The sequence below is a fragment of the Ornithorhynchus anatinus genome, chromosome 1 (assembly GCF_004115215.2).
Source record: "Ornithorhynchus anatinus isolate Pmale09 chromosome 1, mOrnAna1.pri.v4, whole genome shotgun sequence".
Lineage (NCBI taxonomy): Eukaryota > Metazoa > Chordata > Mammalia > Monotremata > Ornithorhynchidae > Ornithorhynchus > Ornithorhynchus anatinus.
This window is the reverse complement of record NC_041728.1, coordinates 180,260,131-180,280,851: the sequence shown is the minus strand read 5'-3', so window position 1 is coordinate 180,280,851 and position 20,721 is coordinate 180,260,131. Positions and strand designations below refer to the sequence as shown.

Below are 20,721 nucleotides of genomic sequence, written 5' to 3'. Positions count from 1 at the left end.
GAATGAATACCGTCTACGGACCGACTGATATCCCTCGAGATTGGAAGCTCCTTAATAATGAATAACTGGTTATTTGTAAAGCACTGGGGTAGACACGGAGTAATCGAGGAGAACACGGGCCCTGTTGCACGTGGGGCTCACGGTCTCACTCCCCATTTTACAGACGACGTAACTGATGTCAGGAGAAGTGAAGTGACTTGCCCAAGTTCCCACAACATACAGGTTGCGCAGCCAGGATGTGAACCCAGGTTCCTCTGTCTTCCAGGCCCGGGCTCTAGCCACTAGGCCATGCTGCTTCTCCTTGTGGGCAGGAAACATGCCTGCTAACTCTGCCGGACTGGTCTCCCGAGTGCTCAGTACAGGGCTCCGCACACAGTAAGCGCGCGATAAAGGCTATCGATTGCATGGTGTGGTGGGTGGTGCGCGGGCCTGGGAGTCAGAAGGCTGTGGGTTCTAATCCCGCCTCCGCCACTCGTCTGCTTTGTCACCTGGGCGAGTCACTTCACTTCTCTGTGCCTCAGTTTCCTCATCTGTAAAACAACGTCGGTATCTGTTAAGCGCTTACTATGTGCCGAGCGCTGTTCTAAGCGCTGGGGTAGACACAAGGGAATCAGGTTGTCCCACGCGGGGCTCACAGTCTTCATCCCCGTTTTACAGATGAGGGAACTGAGGCACCGAGAAGTGAAGTGACTTGCCCGAAGTCACACAGCTGACAAATGGCCGAGCCGGGATCTGAACCCATGACCTCTGACTCCAAAGCCCCTGCTCGACTCCCGGCTCGGCCACTCGTCAGCTGTGTGACCGTGGGCGAGTCACTTCACTTCTCTGGGCCTCAGTTCCCTCATCTGTAAAACGGGGATTAACCGGGAGCCTCACGTGGGACGACCGGATGACCCTGCATCTCCCCCGGCGCTTAGAACGGCGCTCTGCCCATAGCGAGCGCTTAACAGATACCAACATTATTATTATTGTTGCTGAACTGCACTTTTCCAGCGCTAGTCCAGTGCTCTGCGCACAGTAACTGCTCGATAAATATGACTCAACGAACGAATCTCAGCGACCTCATCTGCGAGAGGGGGATGAAGACCGTGAGGTCCCAGCGGCGGGGAAGCGGACCCCGGACGCGGGGTCCGCTCGGGGCCGAGCTCGTCTTCCCAACGCGTCCCCCCGAAGCCCCTCCCCGACCCAGGGTGGCTTCGCCCCCTCCGCCCGCCCCGAGCCCGTGGTACCTGCATGAACACCTTCCCGATGACCACGTCGTCGTCGTCCTTAAATACCGTGCTGAACACCGCCGTGACCCGGTCCTTCTTGGACTCCACGTACCTGATCGTAATCACAAATCGCAATCGTCGTATCTGTTAATAATGTTGGTATTTGGTAAGCGCTCACTATGTGCACAGCCCTGTTCTAAGCGCTGGGGTAGACACAGGGGAATCGGGTTGTCCCACGTGGGGCTCGCGGTCTTAATCCCCATTTTGCAGATGAGGTAGCCGAGGCACAGAGAAGTGAAGTGATTTGCCCACAGTCGCACGGCTGACGAGTGGCAGGGCCGGGATTCGAACCCACGCCTCTGACTCCGAAGCCCGGGCTCTTTCCGTTGAGCCACGCTGCTAAGCGCTTACTATGGGCCAGGCACTGAACTAAGCGCCGGGGTGGAGGCAAGCCCCCGTGGCCGTGTCCAACCCGATTTGCTTGCGATAATAATAATGATTACGGTACTCGTTAAGCGCTTCCTGTGGGCCAAGCACTGTTCTAAACGTTGGGGTAGATACAGGTTAATCAGGTTGGACACGGTCCCCGTCCCAGGTGGCGTTCGCAGACTCAAGCCCCATTTTACAGACGAGGGAACTGAGGCCCAGAGAAGTAAAGTGACAAGCAGTGTGGCTTGGTGGCTGGAGCCCGGGCCTGGGAGTCAGAAGGTCGTGGGTTCTAATCCCGGCTCCGCCACACGTCTGCTGGGTGACCTCGGGCAAGTGGCTTCTCCGGACCTCAGTTCCCAGTTCCTCTCTTATATACTGTTGTATTACTCTCCCAAGCGTTCAGAACAGTGCTCTGCACGCAACAGGGGCTCGACAAATACGATTAACCGACGGATTGAGATTTTTTTTTTTGACTCCCAGGGCTGTGCTTTAACCACCAGGCCACGCCGTTGCTCCCCTGAAACTGCGATTCTTCCAAGCTCTTAATTCCAGGGCTCATATTCAGGAAGGGTTTGATAAATACCACTGATCACTTGATTGAATGGGCAAAGCTGGGAAATCAGACCGATGAGTCGGCTGCGGTCCTCTCCCACACAGAGTCCCTGGGAGTGGGGGGTCGGGGGGTCGGGGGATTATGGTCTTAAAAATCCCCTTAAAGAGGACGGTTTTTTCAAGCAGCGTTTTTTCTTTCGAGAACCGGCGTGGCCTAACGGAAAGAACGGGGGCCCGGGAGTCGGGGGATCTGAGTTCCGATCCCGGCTCTGCTAAGCGCTCGCTGGGTCACCTCGGGCAGATCATCCGGCTTCTATATCCCTCGATTCGAACTGTACGACGGGGATTCGATATCTAGTCTTCCTCCTACTTAGACCGTGAGCCCCACGTGGGACCTAAATACCACATTATTAGGACCTGGGTTCTAATCCCGGCTCCGCCACTCGCCTGCCGTGTGACTCTGGGCAAGTCGCTTCACTCCTCTGGGCCTCAGTGACCTCATTTGTAAAATGGGGATGAAGACGGTGAGCCCCACGTCCGACAGGGACCGCGTCCAACCTGATTAGCTGGTACCTCCCCCAGCGCTCAGAACAGTTCCTGGCACAAAGTAAGCACTTAACAAATACCATCATCCTCATTATTACTATAGGGACCGTATCCAACCTGATTAGCCGACTCTACCACAACGCTCAGAACAGTGCTTGGCCCACGGAAGGCGCTTGACGAGTATGATTATTATTGCCATTATTAATATTATTATTGCAGGGACTGTATCCAACCTGATTAATCAATTGCTTGCTTTGTTCCGTTTTGTTTTGCTGCCCGTCTCCCCCGTTCAGACTGTGAGCCCGTCGTTGGGCAGGGACTGTCTCTATCCGTTGCCGAATTTTCATTCCAAGCGCTTAGTACGGTGCTCTGCACATAGTAAGTGCTCAATAAATATGAATGAATGAGCTCGTCTCTACCGCAGCGCTCAGTGCAGTGCCTGGCCCATAGCAAACACTTAACAAGTACTCTAATTATTATTTTATTATTATTACGGGGACTGTTTCCCACCTGATTAGTGTGTCTTTACCGCAGCGCTTAGAGCAGTGCTTGGCCCATAGTAAGTGCTTAACAGGTTTGATTATTATTATTATAACTACTACTACTAATAATGCTGGTATTTGTTAAGCGCTTACTATGTGCCGAGCGCTGTTCTAAGTGCTGGGGGAGACACAGGGTCATCAGGATGTCCCACGTGAGGCTCACAGTCTTCATCCCCTTTTTCCAGATGAGGGAACTGAGGCCCAGAGAAGTGAAGTGACTTGCCCACAGTCCCACAGCTGACAAGCGGCGGAGCCGGGATCCGAACCCATGACCTCCGAATCCCAAGCCCGGGCCCTTTCCACTGAGCCTCGCTGCTTCACGCTACTACAGGGACCGTATCCGACCCGACTGGTTTGTCTCTACCGCAATGCTTAGTACAGTGCCTGCCACATAGCAAGCGCTTAACGAAGACCATTTAAAAACAAAAACGGAAAACAAAACAAAAAGACCCCCAAACCCTCCAGGTTTGAGGATACAGTGAGTCTGGAAGATGCCCGACGTGGCTCAGTGGCAAGAGCCCGGGCTTGGGAGTCAGAGGCCCTGAGTTCTAATCCCCGTCCACCACTTGTCAGCTGGGTGACTTTGGGCGAGTCACTTCACTTCTCCGGGCCTCAGGGACCTCAAGCGTAAAAGGGAGATTAAGAGTGTGAGCCTCACGTGGGCCAACCTGATGACCCTGTATCTCCCCCAGCGCCTAGAACAGTGCTCGGCACATAGTGAGCGCTTAACAAATACCAACAGTTTTATTATCATGCCCACCTTTACCCAGCCAGTGTGGGGGAGGGTGTCTCCCAGGGCCCAACCTCCCCCTCTGAGGAGCGGCTGGTAGCCGGGCCCGCCCGGGGGAGCGTGAGGGGGTGCGGGGAGGCCCCCGGGGTGGGGGTGGGGGTCCGACTCACATGGTCTCGTCGTCCCTGTAGTGGACGACGGCCCTGTTCTCCCCCTCCTTGCCCTCCTCCTGGAACTTGAAGTACTTCTCGAAGACGGAGGCGAAGCAGTTCCGTTTCAACATGCCGGCCTGGTGGACGATGGACTCCTTGGAGGAGGGCAGGTTCTCCAGGTCGTACAGCAAGGACACGTTGTAGCCTGGGAAAGGAACCCTGCCCGTCAACACGCCCCCACCCCACGCGGAGGATCACCCAGCCACCGAGCCTGGCCGGGGGCAGAAGGGAGAGGAGGAGAGAGGAGAGAGGAGAGAGGAGGAGGAAGACGTGAGAGGAGCAGAGAGGAGGGGGAACGGGACGAGGAGGAGGGAGGAGAAAGAAGAGAGGGGAAGAGGGGAAGAAGAAGAAGGAGACAGGAAGAGGGGAGGAGGACGGAGGAAGAGGAGGAAGGAGGAGAACAGAGGTGAGAGGAGCAGAGAGGAGGGGGAATGGGAGGAAGAGGAGAGAGGAGGAGGAGCAGAAGAAGAGGAGAGAGGAGAAAGAAGAGGAGAGAAGGAGGAAGAAGAGGGGGAAGATGGGAAGAAGAGGAGACAGGAAGAGAGGAGGAGGAAGAGGAGGAAGAAGGAGGACAGAAGTGAGAGGAGCAGAGGGGAGGAGGAATGGGAGGAGAAGGGGGGGAGGAGGAGGAGGAGGAGCAGGAGGAGGAGAGGAGGAGAGAGAAGAAAGAAGAGGAGAGAAGAGAGGGGAAGAAGAGGAGGAGAGACGAAGAGGGGAGGAGAACGGAGGAGGAAGAGGAGGTAGGAGGACAGAAGGAGAGACAGGAGGAGAAGAGAGGAGGAAGAGGAGCGAGGAAGGGGGAGGAGGAAGAGGAGAAGAGGAAAGGAAAAGAGGAAGAGGAGGAGAAAGGAGGAGACAGAAAGGGGAGGGGGGAGGAAGAGGAAAAGAGGAAGAAAGAGAGAAGGGGGGAGAAGAGGAGAGAAGGAAGGAGGAGAGAGGAAGAGGATGATTCCTATGCTCTGGTGGGATGGGTGATGTGCCTGGTCTTAGAGACTCCGGGGGAGGGAGGAACCAGAGCATTCACATCCGCACCCACAATTTCTTTTTCTTTCTTTCTTTCTCTCTTTCTCTCTCTCTCTCTCTCTCTCTCTCTCTCTCTGTCTCTCTTTCTTTCTCTTTCTTTCTTCCTTCCTTCCTTTCCTTCCTTTCCTTTCTCTCTCTTTCTCTCTCTCTCTCTTTCTTTCTATTAATGTCTGCCTCCCCCTCTAGACTTTAAGCTCTTGAGGGCAGGGAATGGGTCTGTTCTGTTGTTGTGCTGTACTCACAAGTGCTCAGTACAGTGCTCTGTACACAGTAAGTGTTCAATTAATAACAAAAATAACAGTGGTGGCATTTGGTAAGTGCTCACTATCTGCCGGGCCCTGTTCTAAGCGCCGGGGTGGATCCGAGCGAATCGGGCCGGACCCAGTCCCTGTCCCACACGGGCCTCGCCGTCTTCATCCCCGTTTTACAGATGGGGGACCTGAGGGGCGGAGAAGCGAAGCGACTCGCCCACGGTCACCCGGCAGACAAGGGGAGGAGCCAGAATCAGAACCCGGCTCCTCCCGACTCCGGGGCCCGCGCTCGGTCCGCTAGGCCGCACCGGTCCTCCCGTCTGCCCGCTGTTGCTATCGCCGGAGACGGCCGCATTTCGGAGAGGGGCTCGCCGCCTGGGTTCCGCGACGGCCCGGTCCCGACGTGACGAGCCAACTAGCCTGCGTCCCCCCGCCTGGCTGGGGCGGCCCCGTCCCTCACGAGCCCGAGGCCCCCCGCGCTACCCGCCAATCCCACCCACCGCCGGCGCGAACACAGGCCCCGGATCATCTCCGGAGGAGCAGTGTGGCCTCGCGGATAGCGCACGGGCCTGGCAGCCGGGAGGCCGTGCGTTCTCATCCCGGCTCTGCCGCTCGTCCGCTGTGTGACCTTGGGCAAGTCACTTCTCTGGGCCTCAGTTGGCACATCCGCAGAATGGGGATCGAGACCGTGAGCCCCACGTGGGACAGGGACTGTGTCCAACCTGATTGGCTTGTATCCACCCCAGCGCTCAGTAATGACAATAACGATGGCATTTGTTAAGCGCTTACTATGTGCAAAGCACTGCCCTAAGCGCTGGGGGGATAGAAGGTGGTCAGGTTGTCCCACGTGGGGCTCACGGTCTTCATCGCCGTTTTACGGATGAGGGAACTGAGGCTCAGAGAAGCGAAGTGACTTGCCCAAAGTCACACAGCTGACAAGTGGTGGAGCCGGGATTCGAACCCGTGACCTCTGACTCCCAAGCCCGGGCTCTTTCCACTGAGTCACGGTGCCTGGAACATAGTAAGCGTTTAACAAATGCCATAACTATTATCATCATAATCTCGCCGCCCCCCGCCGGCATGGGAAAATCCACAAAGACTTGATCACCACCTCATCCCAGTGAGCCCCTGGAAGCCGAAGGGGGGGGGGGGGGGGGGGGTTGAAAGGCAACCCAGGGTGGCCTCGGGCAGATCGCTTCACCCCTTCCTCAGTTTCTTCATCTGAAAAGCGGGGAGTGATACCTTTCCTCCCTCCCCCTTTATAATAATAATAGAACGATGGGTATTTGTTAAGCTCGTACCGCGTGTTAAGCACCGTTCTGAGCTCTGGGGAAGATACAAGCTGATCAGGTTGAACACGGCCCTTGCCCCAAGTGGGGCTCACAGTCCTCATCCCCAGTTTACCGACGAGTTAACCGAGGCCCAGAGAAGTGAAGCGAGTTGCCCGAGGTCACCCGGCAGACAGGCGGCGGAGCCGGGATTAGAAGGCAGGTCCTTCGGACCCCAGGCCCGGGCTCTGACCACCGGGCCATGTTGCTCTTCTAGCCTGGGAGCCTCACGGGGGCCAGGGGGCGGGTCCAAAACGATCAGCCCGTATCAACCCCGGGAGCTTAATTCAGAGCCGGCAGCTGGTCGGCGCTTAAATACCACGATGACTCTCCCGTGGGCCGTAAGCTCCTTGCGGGCACGGATCGTGTCCGTCAACTCCACTGTACTCTTCCAAATGCTCAGGACGGAACTCTGCGCACAGCAAGCGCTCAGTGAATACCACGGACCGATTAGGGCGGTGGTGGTGTGAGGAGGGAGCTGGGGGCAGAGCGGGCTGGTGGCCAGAGCCCAGGCCCGGGAGGCAGAAGGGCCGGGGTTCTAATCCCGGCTCCGCCGCACGGCCGCTGTGAGACCTCGGGCGAGTCCCTTCGCTTCTCCGGGCCGCGGTTCCCTCGTCTGTAAAAACGGGGACCTGACTGTGAGCCCTATGGGGGACGGGGACGGTGTCCAATCTAATTAGCTTGTATCTACCCCAGCGCTCAGTACAGTGCTTGGCACAGAGGAAGGCCTTAACAAACACCATTTAAAATCTGGTTCCCTAGGCTGCCCGCTCGGGGCCTCGACAGTCCCTGCCTGGACTAACAAGCCCATGCAGGGCAGAAAGCCTCGGGGAAGGAGGCCGAGAGGCCTTGGTCTAGAGGTGCTGGGCAGTGGGCAGGTGGAGGAGGAGGAGGGAGAGGAGGAAGGGAGGGGGGGAGGAAGAGGAGGGAGAGGAGAAGCAGGAAGAGGGAGAGGAGGGAGCGGAGGAGAAGCAGAAGGATGAAGAGGAGGGACAGAAGGAACAGGAAATGGAGGAGGAGGAGAAAGAGGAGGAGGAGCAGGAGGAGGAGAAAGAGGAGGAGGAGCAGGAGGAGGGAGAGAAGGGAGAAGAGGAAGAGTGGGAGGAGGGAGAGGAGGGAGAAGAGGGAGAGAAGGAAGGGAGGGAGAGGAGGAGAAGCAGAAGGATGAAGAGGAGGGACAGAAGGAACAGGAAATGGAGGAGGAGGAGGAGGAGAAGGAAGAGGAGCAGGAGGAGGGAGAGGAGGGAGGGAGAGGAGGAGAAGCAGAAGGATGAAGAGGAGGAGGGACAGAAGGAGCAGGAAACGGAGGAGGAGGAGAAGGAAGAGAAGCAGGAGGAGGGAGAGGACGGAGAAGAGCGAGAGGAGGGAGGGAGAGGAGGAGAAGCAGAAGGATGAAGAGGAGGAGGGAGAGAAGGAGCAGGAAGTGGAGGAGGAAAAGGAGGAGGAGGAGGAGGAGGAGGAAGAAGAGGAGGAGGAGGCAGCAGCAGGGGCTGAGAGAGGCTGGGTCTGGGCCCTTCCCTCCCTCCCCACCCGCACCGCCCCGGCCAGGCGGAGGGAGGCCCGGCTAGGGAAGGGGAGAAGCTGCGCCCGGAAAAATCAATGTTTGCTCAGTTGACTCGGAAGACCAGCTGGACGGTGGCGGGCCGGGGCCCGGGGCCAGCCTTTGGACCGGGAGCCTAGGCGACCAAAGTTAGCCACCGTGGCCAACGTGGAGCCCCGGGTCCTTCTCGGGCACGCACGCGCACTCACTCCCACACTCACACACACAATGGGCTCACCTGATTCTGGATTGACCAAGAAGCTCCCGTACACCCTCTTCAGCAACTGGAAACACAAAAGCAGAAAGGCCCGTCGGTCACCGAGAATTTCCCCCTCAGTCCCTCCGGGGCTCCGGCTGCCCCCGCCCTCGCTGCCCACAGGCGCCATGATAATAACGGTATCTGTTAAGCGCTTACTATGTGCGAGGCACCGTACTAAGCGCTGGGGTGGATAGACGCAGATCCCGTTGGGCACAATATCTGTCCCACGTGGGGCTCGCGGCCTCGAACCCCGTTTTACAGATGAGAGAACTGAAGGACAGAAGTGAGGTGACGGGCCCGAGGTCACGCGGCAAACAAGCCGGGATTAGAACCCATGACCTTCTGACTCCCAAGCCCGGGCTCTAGTCACGCTGCAAGGGGGCGAGAAGAAAGAGCCTGGGGGCTTGGGATCAGGAGGACTAGAGCCTCCTGGGCTCTACCCCAGCCGCCCGTGTGACCTTGGGCAAGTCACTTCACTGCTCTGTTTCCTCATCTTGAAAACAGGGATAATAATAATAACGATAATAATAATGTCGGTATTTGTTAAGCGCTTACTATGTGCAGAGCACTGCTCTAAGCGCTGGGGTACCGGGTAATCAGGTTGTCCCACATGAGGCTCAGTCTTAATCCCCATTTGGCAGATGAGGTGACAGGCACAGAGAAGTGAAGTGCCTTGCCCACAGTCACACAGTTGACGAGTGGCAGATCCGGGATTTGAACCCACGACCTCGGACTCCCAGGCTCGGGCTCTTTCCGCTGAGCCACGCTGCTTCTCTAAGATCCCTGCTCTCTCTCCCTCTTGGATCACGAGCCCGGTGGGGGACAGGGACTGCCTCCAATTGGAATATCTTGTATCAATCCGGGCGTTTATTGAGCGTGGGCAGGGCACCGTAATAATAATAATAATTATGGCATTTAAGCGCTCACTACGTGCCAGGTACTGTACTAAGCACCGCGGTGGACACAAGCCAATCGGGTTGGACACAGTCCCTGTCCCAAACTGGGCTCATGGTCCCCACACCCATTTTTCAGATGAGGGAACTGAGGCCCAGAGAAGTGAAGTGACTTGCCCAATGTTCATTCAATAGTATTTCAATAGTATTTACTGAGCGCTTACTAGGCGCGGAGCGCTGTACTAAGCGCTTGGAATGGACAATTCGGCAACAGATAGAGACAATCCCTGCCCAGTGACGGGCTCACGGTCTAATCGGGGGAGACGGGCAGACAAAAACAATAGCAATAAATAGAATCAAGGGGATGGACATCCCATTAACAAAATAAATAGGGGAATAAAAATACAGACAAATGAGCCGACGAGCACAGTGCTGAGGGGAGGGGAAGGGAGGGGGGAGGAGCAGAGGGAAAGGGGGGGGGAAAAGGGGGCTTAGCTGAGGGGAGGTGAAGGGGGGGTAGAAGGGGGAGCAGAGGGAGCAGAGGGAAAAGGGGAAGCTCAGTCTGGGCAGGCCTCCTGGAGGAGGTGAGCTTTAAGTAGGTATTTGAAGAGGGGAAGAGAGTCAGTCTGGCGCAGGCGAGGAGGGAGGGCGTTCCGGGACCGCGGGAGGACGCGGCCCGGGGGTCGACGGCGGGACGGGCCAGACCGGGGGACGGCGAGGAGGCGGGCGGCGGAGGAGCGGAGCGGGCGGGACAAAGAGATAAGGGAGGAGAGGTAGGAGGGGGCGAGGGGATGGACGGCCTCGAAGCCCAGAGTGAGAAGTTTTCGTTTCGTGCGGAGGTCGAAAGGCAACCACTGGAGGATTTGGAGGAGGGGAGTGACAGGCCCGGAGCGTTTCTGCAGGAAGCTGAGCCGGGCAGCGGAATGAAGAATAGACCGGAGCGGGGAGAGACGGGAGGAAGGGAGATGGGAGAGGAGGCTGACACGAGAATCCAGCCGGGAGATTATGAGAGCCTGTACCGGTAAGACAGCCTTCTTACTGGTCACACAGCAGATAGGTGGAGGAGCTGGGATTAGAACCCACCACCTTCTGACTCCCAGGCCTGGGCTCTAGCCACTACGCCACGCTGCTTCTCTGTACTAAGCGCTCGGGAGAGTACGGGACAACAGAATCGGTACACCCTTTCCCTGTCCACATAAGCTTTTATTTATCCCTGAGCTTCTCTACAGCCGTCCTTCGCGTTGTGAGAAACGGCCGCTAGTTGTGATGCTCACCTGTGGGCATGTGTGCACCTGAAAAAGTCAGTCAACTGTATTTACTGAGCGCTTACTGTGTGCAGAACACTGTACTGAGCCCTAGGGGGAGTATAATAATAATAATGTTGGTATTTTCTAAGCGCTTACTACGTGCCAAGCACTGTTCTAAGCGCTGGGGTAGATCCAGGGTCATCGGGTTGTCCCACGTGGGGCTCACGGTCTTCATCCCCATTTTACAGATGAGGGAACTGAGGCCCAGAGAAGTGAAATGACTCGCCCGAAGTCACACGGCTGACAAGCGGCTGAGCCGGGACTGCAACCCGCGACCTCCGACTCCCAAGCCCGGGCTTTTCCCACTGAGCCACGCTGCTTCTGTTCTTGTCTACTTGACCTGTTTTGCCGTCTGTCTCCTGCTTCTAGACCGTGAGCCCATCGTTGAGTAGGCACCGTATCTGTTCTCGAACTGTACCTTCCAAGCGCTTAGTACAGTGCGCTGCGCACAGTGAGCGCTCAATAAATACGACCGAATGAATGAAGCCCATCTGGAACCCTCGGCCCCTGCCACGTTGGACACAAAAACGTCGTCTCTTGTCATATCGTCGTGCTGAATGACGGCAGGGCCTGGTGCCGTCTTTTCCTCTTCGCCCCCTCGTCTCTCTTTCCGCATGAAGTTTCCGGTTATAGGGAGTGGTAATGATCAGGATCATCACGGCACTTGTTTAGTGCCCACTCTGGGCCAAGCACTGTCCTAGGCGCTGGGGGAGCTACAGGCTAATCAGGTGGGACAAGGGGGAATCCCTTGTCCCCCATGTGGCTCCCAGTCTTCATCCCCATTTTCCAGATGAGGGAACTGAGGCCCAGAGAAGTGAAGTGACTGGCCCAGCGTCACACAGCAGACGAGCGGCAGAGTCGGGATTAGAACCCAGGTCCCTCTGACCCCCAGGCCACTAGACCGAGCTGCCTCTCCTTAGGAGGTCCCCCTGAGAGGGGCGGAGCGCGGAGCCGGTCCGTCCTCCGCCGCGGTCTCCGGCCACCGGGCGGGAGGCAGCCCTGCCCGACCCTGGTTTTACCTCCTCCCGGCTTCTTCCGGGAAGGCTGCCCCGACTGATCTTTCGGCACCCGGGGCTTCCCTCCCCATATCAGACGGACCGCAGCTCTCCTCAAGGCCCACCTCCTCCAAGGAGCCTTCCCTGACCGATCCCCCAGCACCCAGAGGGTCCCCGCTGAAGTCGGACGGCCGCTCTCCCCACCTTCAAACACCCCTCAAGGCCCACCTCCTCCGGGAAGCCTTCCCCGGTTAACCTCCCAGCACCCAGTGCATCCCGCCCGAGGTCAGACAGCAGCTCTCCCCACCTTCCGGCCCTCCTCCTCCGGGAAGCCTTCCCTCGCTAATCTCCCAGCACCCAGAGCAATCCCATCCCAGGTCAGGCCGCGGCTCTCCCCACCTTCCGGCCCTCCCCGAAGCCCACCTCCTCCGGGGAGCATCCCTGATCGAGCTCCCGGTACCCAGAGCGTCCCACCCCCCGTCAGACGGACTGCTGCTCTCCCCACCTTCCGGCCCTCCTCCTCCGGGAAGCGTTCCCCGGTTAATCTCTCAGCACCCAGGGCGCCCCGGCCCCCGGCGGACCGCAGCTCGCCCCACCTTCCGGCCCTCCTCAAAGCCCACCTCCTCCAGGAAGCCTTCCCCGACGAACCTCCCAGCCCCCGTCAGACTGAGCGCAGCCCTCCTCGAAGCCCGCCCCCCGCCAGGAGGCCTTCCCTCGTCGACCTCCCGGCACCCAGAGCGTCCCGCCGCACGTCAGGCAGACCGCGGCTCTCCCCTCCTCCCAGTCCTCGAGTTCCCCCCTCCTCCGGGAAGGCTTCCCTAGAGGCTGCTGGGGTCTCCCTCCCTCATCCGCTTTCCCCCCGGCCCCCCGGGGGGCCCGGCCGGCGGAGCCATGTCGAGGTGAGGAGCCGGGAGAGCGACTTCCTTCCGGCACCCGGCCGATCGCCATCTGGACCCCGGCACTCACCAGGGTGCTAGGCGTGTAGTAATAGATCTTAACGCCACCAACGGCTAACGCTAACCACGGTTGAGCAAGGGCTCGGCATTTCGACTCCAAAGGGAAGGGCCCGTGGCGGGACCCCCCCCCCCGGGGAACTAGCACTCCGGTGTCACGGTTCGGTCACGACGCAAACCCGACCCTCCCTCCCGAGACCCCTCGGCATCGGGAAGGTTTAGACCCCGTCCTTCAACTGGCGATCATTTACTGAGCCTCGGAGTCAGAGGACCTGGATTCCAATCCCGGCTCCGCTGCTTGTCTACCGTGTGGCCTTGGGGAAGTCAGTTCACTTCTCTGGGCCTCAGTTGGCTCACTTGGAAAATGGGGATGCAATGCCGGTTCTCCCTCCTACTTTCATTCATTCATTCGATTGTACTTATGGAGCGCTTACTGTGTGCAGAGCACTGTTCTAAGTGCTTGGGAGGGTTCAGTACAGCAATAAACAGACACATTCCCAGCCCACATCGAGCTTAGTCTGCTTGACTGTGAGCCCACGTGGGACTGGGACTGTGTCCAACCTGATTAGCTTGTATCCACCCCAGTGCTCAGAACAGTGCTTGAACACAGTACGGGCTGAACGGGTACTGTGTATTTTTTTAAATGGTATTTCCTAAGCGCGAATTATGTGTCGCGCACTGTACTGAGCACTGGGGTAGACCCAAGGTCAGCCACAGTCCCTACTCCCCATGGAGCACACCGCCTATGTAGTGAATGCCCATTTTACAGCCGAGGAAATCGAGGCCCAGAGAAGTGCAGTGACTTGCTACGGTCACACAGCAGGCAAGTGGCAGGGCTGGGATTAGAACCCGGGTCCACTGACTCCTAGGCCTGTGCGCTTTCCACTAGGCCACGCTGCTCCTCATAATTATTAATATTCTTATTCTTCAGGATCCACGTTAAATCGTTCAGCAGCCATTTCCCTTTCACTGGAAGAGAAGGACCTGGGTTCTGATCCCAGCTCTGCCACTTGTGAGCTGGGTGACCTTGGGCAAGTCACTTCACAGGGTCTCTGTTCCCTCATCTGTAAAATGGGGAACAACACTGTGAGCTCCAGATGGATAGGGACTGTGTCTAACTTGATTACTTGGTATCTATCCCAATGCTTAGGACAGTGCCTGGCACATAGTAAACACTTGATAAAAGCGAAGGAAGGGAGGGAAGAGAGAGGGAGAGACAGAGAGAAAGAAAGAGACAGAGATAGAGAGAAATAGAAAGAGATAGAGGGAGAGGGAGACAGAAGAGACAGGGAGAGGGAGAAAGAGAAGGATAGAAGAGACAGAGGAAAGGGAGAGAAAGAGAGGACGGGGAGAGACGGAGAAGGAGAGGCAAAGAGAGGAGACAGAGAGACAGACTGAGGGAGAGAGGAGAGAGAGAGAAAGGGAGAAAGAGAGGGGAAGAAAGACAGTGGGAGAGAAAAGGTAGAGGCAGAGAGAGGAGACAGAGAAATGGAGAGGAAGAGAGACAGAGAGGGAGAGAAGAGACAGGCAGAGAGAGGAGTCAGAAAGAGACAGAGGGACAGAGAAGAGAGACAGAGAGAGAGGGAGAAACAGGGGAAGAACGACAGAGTGGGAGAGAAAAGGCAGAGGCAGAGAGAGGAGACAAAGAGAGAGAAAGACAGACAGGGAGAGAAGAGACAGAGAGGAGTCAGAAAGAGAAAGAGGGAGGGAGAAGAGAGACAGAGAGGAGAGAGAACACAGAGAGACAGAGAGAGGAGAGGGAGAGGGAAAGAGAGAAGACAGAGAGGGAGGACAGAGAGAGACAGAGAGAAAGCGAGGGAGAAAGAAGAGAAACAGAGGAGAGAAGAGACAGAGAAAGAGAAAGCGAGGGAGAAAGGAGAGAAACAGAGAAGAGACACAGAGAGAGAAAGCAAGGGAGAAAGAAGAGAAACTGAGAAGGAGAGGAGAGAAAGAGAGAAAGGGAGAGAGACGGAAGGGGGAGAAGGAAGAAGGAGGCAAGGGGCTTGATGTGCCGTGCACAGTGGCGGGCCCGGCCCGCCGCGGTCGGTCGGTCAGGCCGAGCTATTTGAAAAGCGATTGAGGAAGTGAGTCAGGCTTCCTGGTCCGGGGCCATCTCAAGCCCGGCCCCCAGCCCGGCCGTTCCCGGAAAGGCCTTTGCTTTCTTCCATAAATGGCCCTCCTCGGTGTTAGATGCGCTTCCCCGGGACGTGACCTGCGGCTTCCTCCCCCCGTGGCGGGAGGCGGGGTGATGGGGGGGAGGGAGGTGACAAGAGGTGGAAGGGGGGAGGGAAGGGGGACAACGCTCACCCTGGGGGGCGGGGGGAGGAGCAAAAGGGAGCCCGACATGCAAATTCTAAAACATTAAAAAAAAACAACCGCAAAAAACAAATTTCAGAAGCAGTGTGGACCGGTGGAGAGACTCCTGGCCTGGGAGTCGGAAGGACCTGGGTTCTGATCCCGGCAACCACCGCTTCTCTGTTTGTTGCGTGACCGGGGGCCAGACACTTCACTTCTCTGGGCTTCAGTTCCCTCATCCAGAAAACGGGGATGAGGACTGGGAGCTCCACATAGGACAGGGACCGGGCCCAAACTGATTAGCGTTCTATCCAGCGCTTAGTACAGCGCCTGGCACATAGTAAGTGCTTAATAAATACCATAATTATTATTATCTACCCCAGGGCTTAAAAAAGTGCCTGGCACACAGTAACCGCTTAACAAATACCACTATAATTACTATTAAATGAAGTGGCTAACACTACCGTTATTATAAGTGCTTAACAAAGACCACTATAATTACTATTAAATTAAGCGGCTAACACCACACTCAACCCCATCCTTTCTACTGAACACAACTTATTTGCTCCCTTATCCCTTCTGCCACCTCAGACGACTAACACACATCCCTGGCTCACCTTCAGTCTGCCTCCTTCGCTCTGACGCTCGAACCGCAGAGTGCGGTTGGTGGCAATCTCCCTATCGGGTCGATTTCATCCACCTGAAGTTTACCCTTGCCTGCCTTAACTCTGCCCTCTCCTCTGCCCGGCAAAACCATTTCTCCACCCTTATTGACAGCCATGCCCATCGCCCTCGCCAGTCGTTCCAGATATTTAACTCCCTCCTCGGGCCCCCTGCCCCCCGCCGGCCACCTCTCTCATTCCTTTCCCCCAGTGACCTGGCCACCTACTTGATTAAGAAAACTGACACCAAAAGGTGTGATCTAAAATCTCCTCTGCCCCCTCGTCCGCTCTCCCACCTTTCCCCGCACCATCCCCTTCTCCTGGAAACTTTATCCAACCTTGGCTTCACTGACACTGTCCTCTCCCGGTTCTCCTCTTCCCTCTCTGGCCGTCCGTTCTCAGTCTCCTTCGTGGGCTCCTCCTCTGCCTCCCACCCCTTAACGGTGTAGGGTCCCTCAGGGTTCAGGTCTGGGTCCCCTTCTATTCTCCATCTCCACCCACTCCCGTGGAGACCCCATTCGCTCCCACGGCTTCAACTTCCACCTCCGGGCCGATGACACCCGAATCTCCATCTCCGGCCCCGATCTCTCTCCCTCTCTTCGGTCTCGCATTTCCTCCTGCCTTCAAGACGTCTCTGCTTGGATGTCCTCCCATCACAAGCTCTACACATCCCAAACAGAATGAGCCCATCGTCGGGCAGGGATTGTCTCTATCTGTTGCCGAACTGCCCATTCCAAGCGCTTAGTACAGTGCTCTGCACATAGTAAGCGCTCAATACTATTGAATGAATCGTCCCTCCCAAGCCCTGCCCTCCAACTGACTTTCCCATCACTGTAGACGGCACCACCATCCTTCCTGTCTCACAAGCCAATAACTTTGGCATTATCCTTGACTCCTCTCTCTCTCTCTCTCTCACTCAACCCATATATTCATTCCCAGCACTAAATCCCGTCGGTTCCACCTTCACACCATCGCTAAACTCCGCCCTTTCCTCTCCATCCCAGACCGCTACCGGGTCAATCCAATCACTTATCCTCTCCTGCCTGGGTCAGCCTCCTTGTTGACCTCCCAGCCTCCTGTCTCTCCCCCATCCAGTCCAGACTTCACTCTTTGGCCCGGAACATTTTTCTTCAAAAACTCTCAGGCCGTGTTTCTCCACTCCTCAAGAACCTCCAGTGGTCGTCCATCCACCTCCGCACCAAACAGAAACTCAACACCATTGGCTTTAAAGCTCTCCACCCCCCCCATCTCACTTCTCCTACTTCAGCCCAGCCCGCACACTTCGCTCCTCTAACACCAACCTTCTCACTGTGGTTCGATCTCGCTTATCTCGCTGCCGACCTCTCGCCTACATCCTGCCTCTGGCCTGGAAAGCTCTCCTTCCTCAAATCCGACAATGACTCTCCCCCGCTTCAAAGCCTTACTGAAGGCCCACCTCCTCCAAGAGGCCTTCCCTGACTGAGCCCCCTTTTCCTCTTCTCCCCCTCCCTTCTGTGTCACCCTGACTTGCTCCCTTTCTTCATCCCTCCCAAGCCCCACACCATTTACGTCCCTATCTGTCACTTATTTATATACGTTAATGTCTCTCTCCCCTTCTATACTGTAAGCTTGTTGTGGGCAGGGAATGTGTCTGTTTACTGTTCTTTTGTCCTCTCCCAAAAGCTTAGTACAGTGCTCTGTACATAGTAAACACACAATAAATACGATGAATTGATACACCATTATTATAGTAAGTGCTGAAAAATACCACTGTTATTATTATAGTAAGTGCTTAACAAATACCCCTGTTTAAGTGTCATCCTGACTTACTCCCTTTATTCATTCCCCCAGCACTTATGTACATATTTGCACTCTACTTTTGTAAAATTAATAGCTGTCTCCCCCTCTATACTGCAGGCTCCTTGTGGGCAGAGAATGTGTTTAATGATAATAATAATAATACTAATGGCATCTGTTAAACGCTTACTATGTGCAAAGCACTGTTTTAAGCGCTGGGGGGGGGGGGGAATACAAAGTCATCAGGTTGTCCCACGTGGGGCTCACAGTTTTAACCCCCATTTTGGCACAGAGAAGTGAAGTGACTTGCCCAAAGTCACACAGCTGACAAGCGGCGGAGCCGGGGTTAGAACCCATGCCCTCTGACTCCCAAGCCCGGGCTCTTGCCACTGAGCCACGCTGCTTCCCTATATTGTACTCTCTCAAGTGCTTAGTACAGTGCTCTGCAGACAGTAAGTGCTCAATAAATACAACTGATTAATATACCGTTATTATTAAGGTGCTTAAAAAAATACCACTATTACTATTATAGCATATGCTTAACGAATACTATGGCTATCATTATTATCATTATTATTATTTCGGTAAATGCTTAACCACCACTCTTATTAAAGTAACTGCTTAACAAATGCAACTATTATTATTATTTTAAGTGTTAAATGAGTACCACTATTATTAAGTGCTTAATAGACATTAAAAAAAAAAGGGGGTATGGTTTACGAGAAGGAGACAAGCTCAGAGCTGACATCTTTCACTTTCAGAACCCCTCCGGGGGCATCCTGACCGATGTTTTGTTTTATCGTCTGTTCGGTTTCGTTGTCTGTCTCCCCTCTTCGAGACTGTGAGCCCGTTGCCGGGTAAGGACTGTCTCTACCTGTTGCCGAATTATCCTTTCCAAGCGCTCAGTCCAGTGCTCTGCACACAGAAAGCGCTCAGTAAATACGACTGCCCGACTCGGGGAGGTCACCGGACTCCAGATCGGCCTCCGCGGCCGGCCGTTCCTGGCCGGAGCGGCCCGGGGCCAGCTGGAGGGGGAAAGGCCGCGGGCCCGGATGCCCTCGGGAGACCTGGCGTCCGCTCGCTCACCTCATCGGCGCCGTGGGCCTGCAGCTCCTTGTAGAACTTCAACGAGATGCTCACCATCACTTTCGTCTTGTCCCCGTTGGGGTTGGAGATGTGATAAAGGACGCCATCGAAGTCTGCGGGCAAAGCACAGGGGAGGGGACGCTTAACTGGGGAGAGGCGATTATCGTCTAGCTTGCCGCCGACCCCTCACTCGTGACCGGCCTCTGGGCTGGAACCTCTCCCCACTTCATACCCAAAAGACGCTCCATCTCTTCCAAGAAGCCTTCCCCAACTTAGCCCTCATTTCCTCTTCTCCCTCTCCCTCTTGAACTTAGATCTACAGATTTATTTATTCAACCCACCCTCCTAAATAAACCCAATCTCTGCAACCTTTTAGTCATTCATTCAGTAGTATTTATTGAGCGCTCACTACGTGCAGAGCACTGGACTAAGCGTTTGGGATGGACAATTCCGCAACAGATAGAGACCATCCCTGCCCAATGACGGGCTCACGGTCTAATTGGGGGAGACTGACGGACAAAAACGAGACAACATAATCACGATAAATAGAATCAAGGGGATGGACCCCTCAGTAACAAAATAAATAGGGAAATAAAAATCTGTCCAAATGAGCAGAGTGCTGAGGGGAGGGGAAGGGAGAGGGGGAGGAGCAGAGGGAAAGGGGGCTTAGCCGAGGGGAAGGGAAGATGAGGGAGGGAGCAGAGGGGGAGCAGAGAGGGAGGAGAGGGAGCAGAGGGAAAAGGGGAAGCTCAGTCTGGGAAGGCCTCTTGGAGGAGGTGAGCTCTCAGTAGGGCTCTGACGAGGGGAAGAGAGTTAGTTTGGCAGACGTGAAGAGGGAGGGCATTCCAGGACAGCGGCCCAGGGGTCGACGGCGGGTCAGGCGAGAACGGGGGACGGCGAGGAGGTGGGCGGCGGAGGAGCGGAGCGTGCGGGGTGGGCGGTGGAAAGAGAGAAGGGAGGAGAGGTAGGAAGGGGCGAGGTGATGGAGAGCCTCGAAGCCTGGAGTGAGAAGTTTTTGTTTCGTGTGGAGGTCGACGGGCAACCTCTGAAGGTTTTTGAGGAGGAGAGTGACAGGCCCAGAGCGTTTCTGCAGAAAGATGATCCAGAGCAGCGGAATGAAGAATAGACTGGAGCGGGGAGAGACGGGAGGAAGGGAGATCGGAGAGGAGGCTGATGCAATAATCCAGCCGGGATATTACCAGAGCCCGCAGCAGTAAGAGAGCCGTCTGGACGGAGAGGAAAGGGCGGATCTCGGCGATACTGTAAAGGTGAGACCGGCAGGCACTGGTGACGGACTGGATGCGTGGGGTGAATGAGCCCTCAGCCCCGCGGCACTCTAAGTCCTTACCCGTAATTTGTTTTACCGTCTGCCCTTCCCTCTAGACCTTAAGGTCCTTCTGGATAATTAATCGATCAATCGTAATCACGGGAGTGCTTACAATACGCAGAGGACCGCGCTAAGCTCTTGGGAAAGTACAAGAGAGTTAGCGGCACATTCCCCGCCCATAATGGGCTTAGAGTCAAGAGGGGGACCAAGGCGTTAATATTCATTCACTCAATAGTATTTATTGAGCGCTTACTTCGGGCAGAGCACTGGACTAAGCGCTTGGAATGGACAGTTGGGCAACAGATAGAGACCATCCCTGCCCGACGACAGGCTCACAGTCTAATCGGGGAATAGATCAGTCGCAGTCTAATATGAATAATATATAAAATTGAAAGATACGTATATAATTCCTGCGGGGTTGAGGGTGGGGGGGGGGGGTTCAATGTCAAATGTACAAGATCGAACTGCACGGAAGGGAGAAAGAGCTGGGGAAAAGAAGGCTTAATGGGGGAAGACCTCATGGAGACGTGACCTTGACTGCGCTTTGAAGGTGGAGAGAGCGGTGGTCTTAAGCCCGTCACTGGGCAGGGATCGTCTCGATCTGTTGCCGAACTGTACACTCCGAAGGCTTAGTACAGTGCTCTGCACATGGTAAGCGCTCAATTAATACTATTGAATGAATGAACGAACGGTCTGGTGGATACGGAGGGGGAGGAAGTTCCAGGACAGAGGGAGGACGTGGGAAAGGGGGCGGCGGCCGGGTAGACGAGATCGGGGCACAGTGAGTAAGCTGGCGTTGGAAGA

At 55.9% G+C, this 20,721-nt stretch overlaps 1 protein-coding gene across 1 annotated transcript in view; it reads right to left on the bottom strand.

The window, feature by feature from the left end:
• Positions 1 to 20,721, bottom strand: part of ARPC2 (actin related protein 2/3 complex subunit 2) — a 48,959-nt gene that overhangs the window by 7,775 nt on the left and 20,463 nt on the right. Inside the window, exons 3-6 of the mRNA XM_029073133.2 lie at positions 18,591 to 18,703; positions 8,603 to 8,648; positions 4,181 to 4,367; positions 1,230 to 1,323 (exon numbers count right to left, since the gene is read on the bottom strand). Coding sequence (XP_028928966.1) covers positions 1,230 to 1,323; positions 4,181 to 4,367; positions 8,603 to 8,648; positions 18,591 to 18,703 — 440 coding nt within the window. The remainder of the gene's footprint in view (positions 1 to 1,229; positions 1,324 to 4,180; positions 4,368 to 8,602; positions 8,649 to 18,590; positions 18,704 to 20,721) is intronic.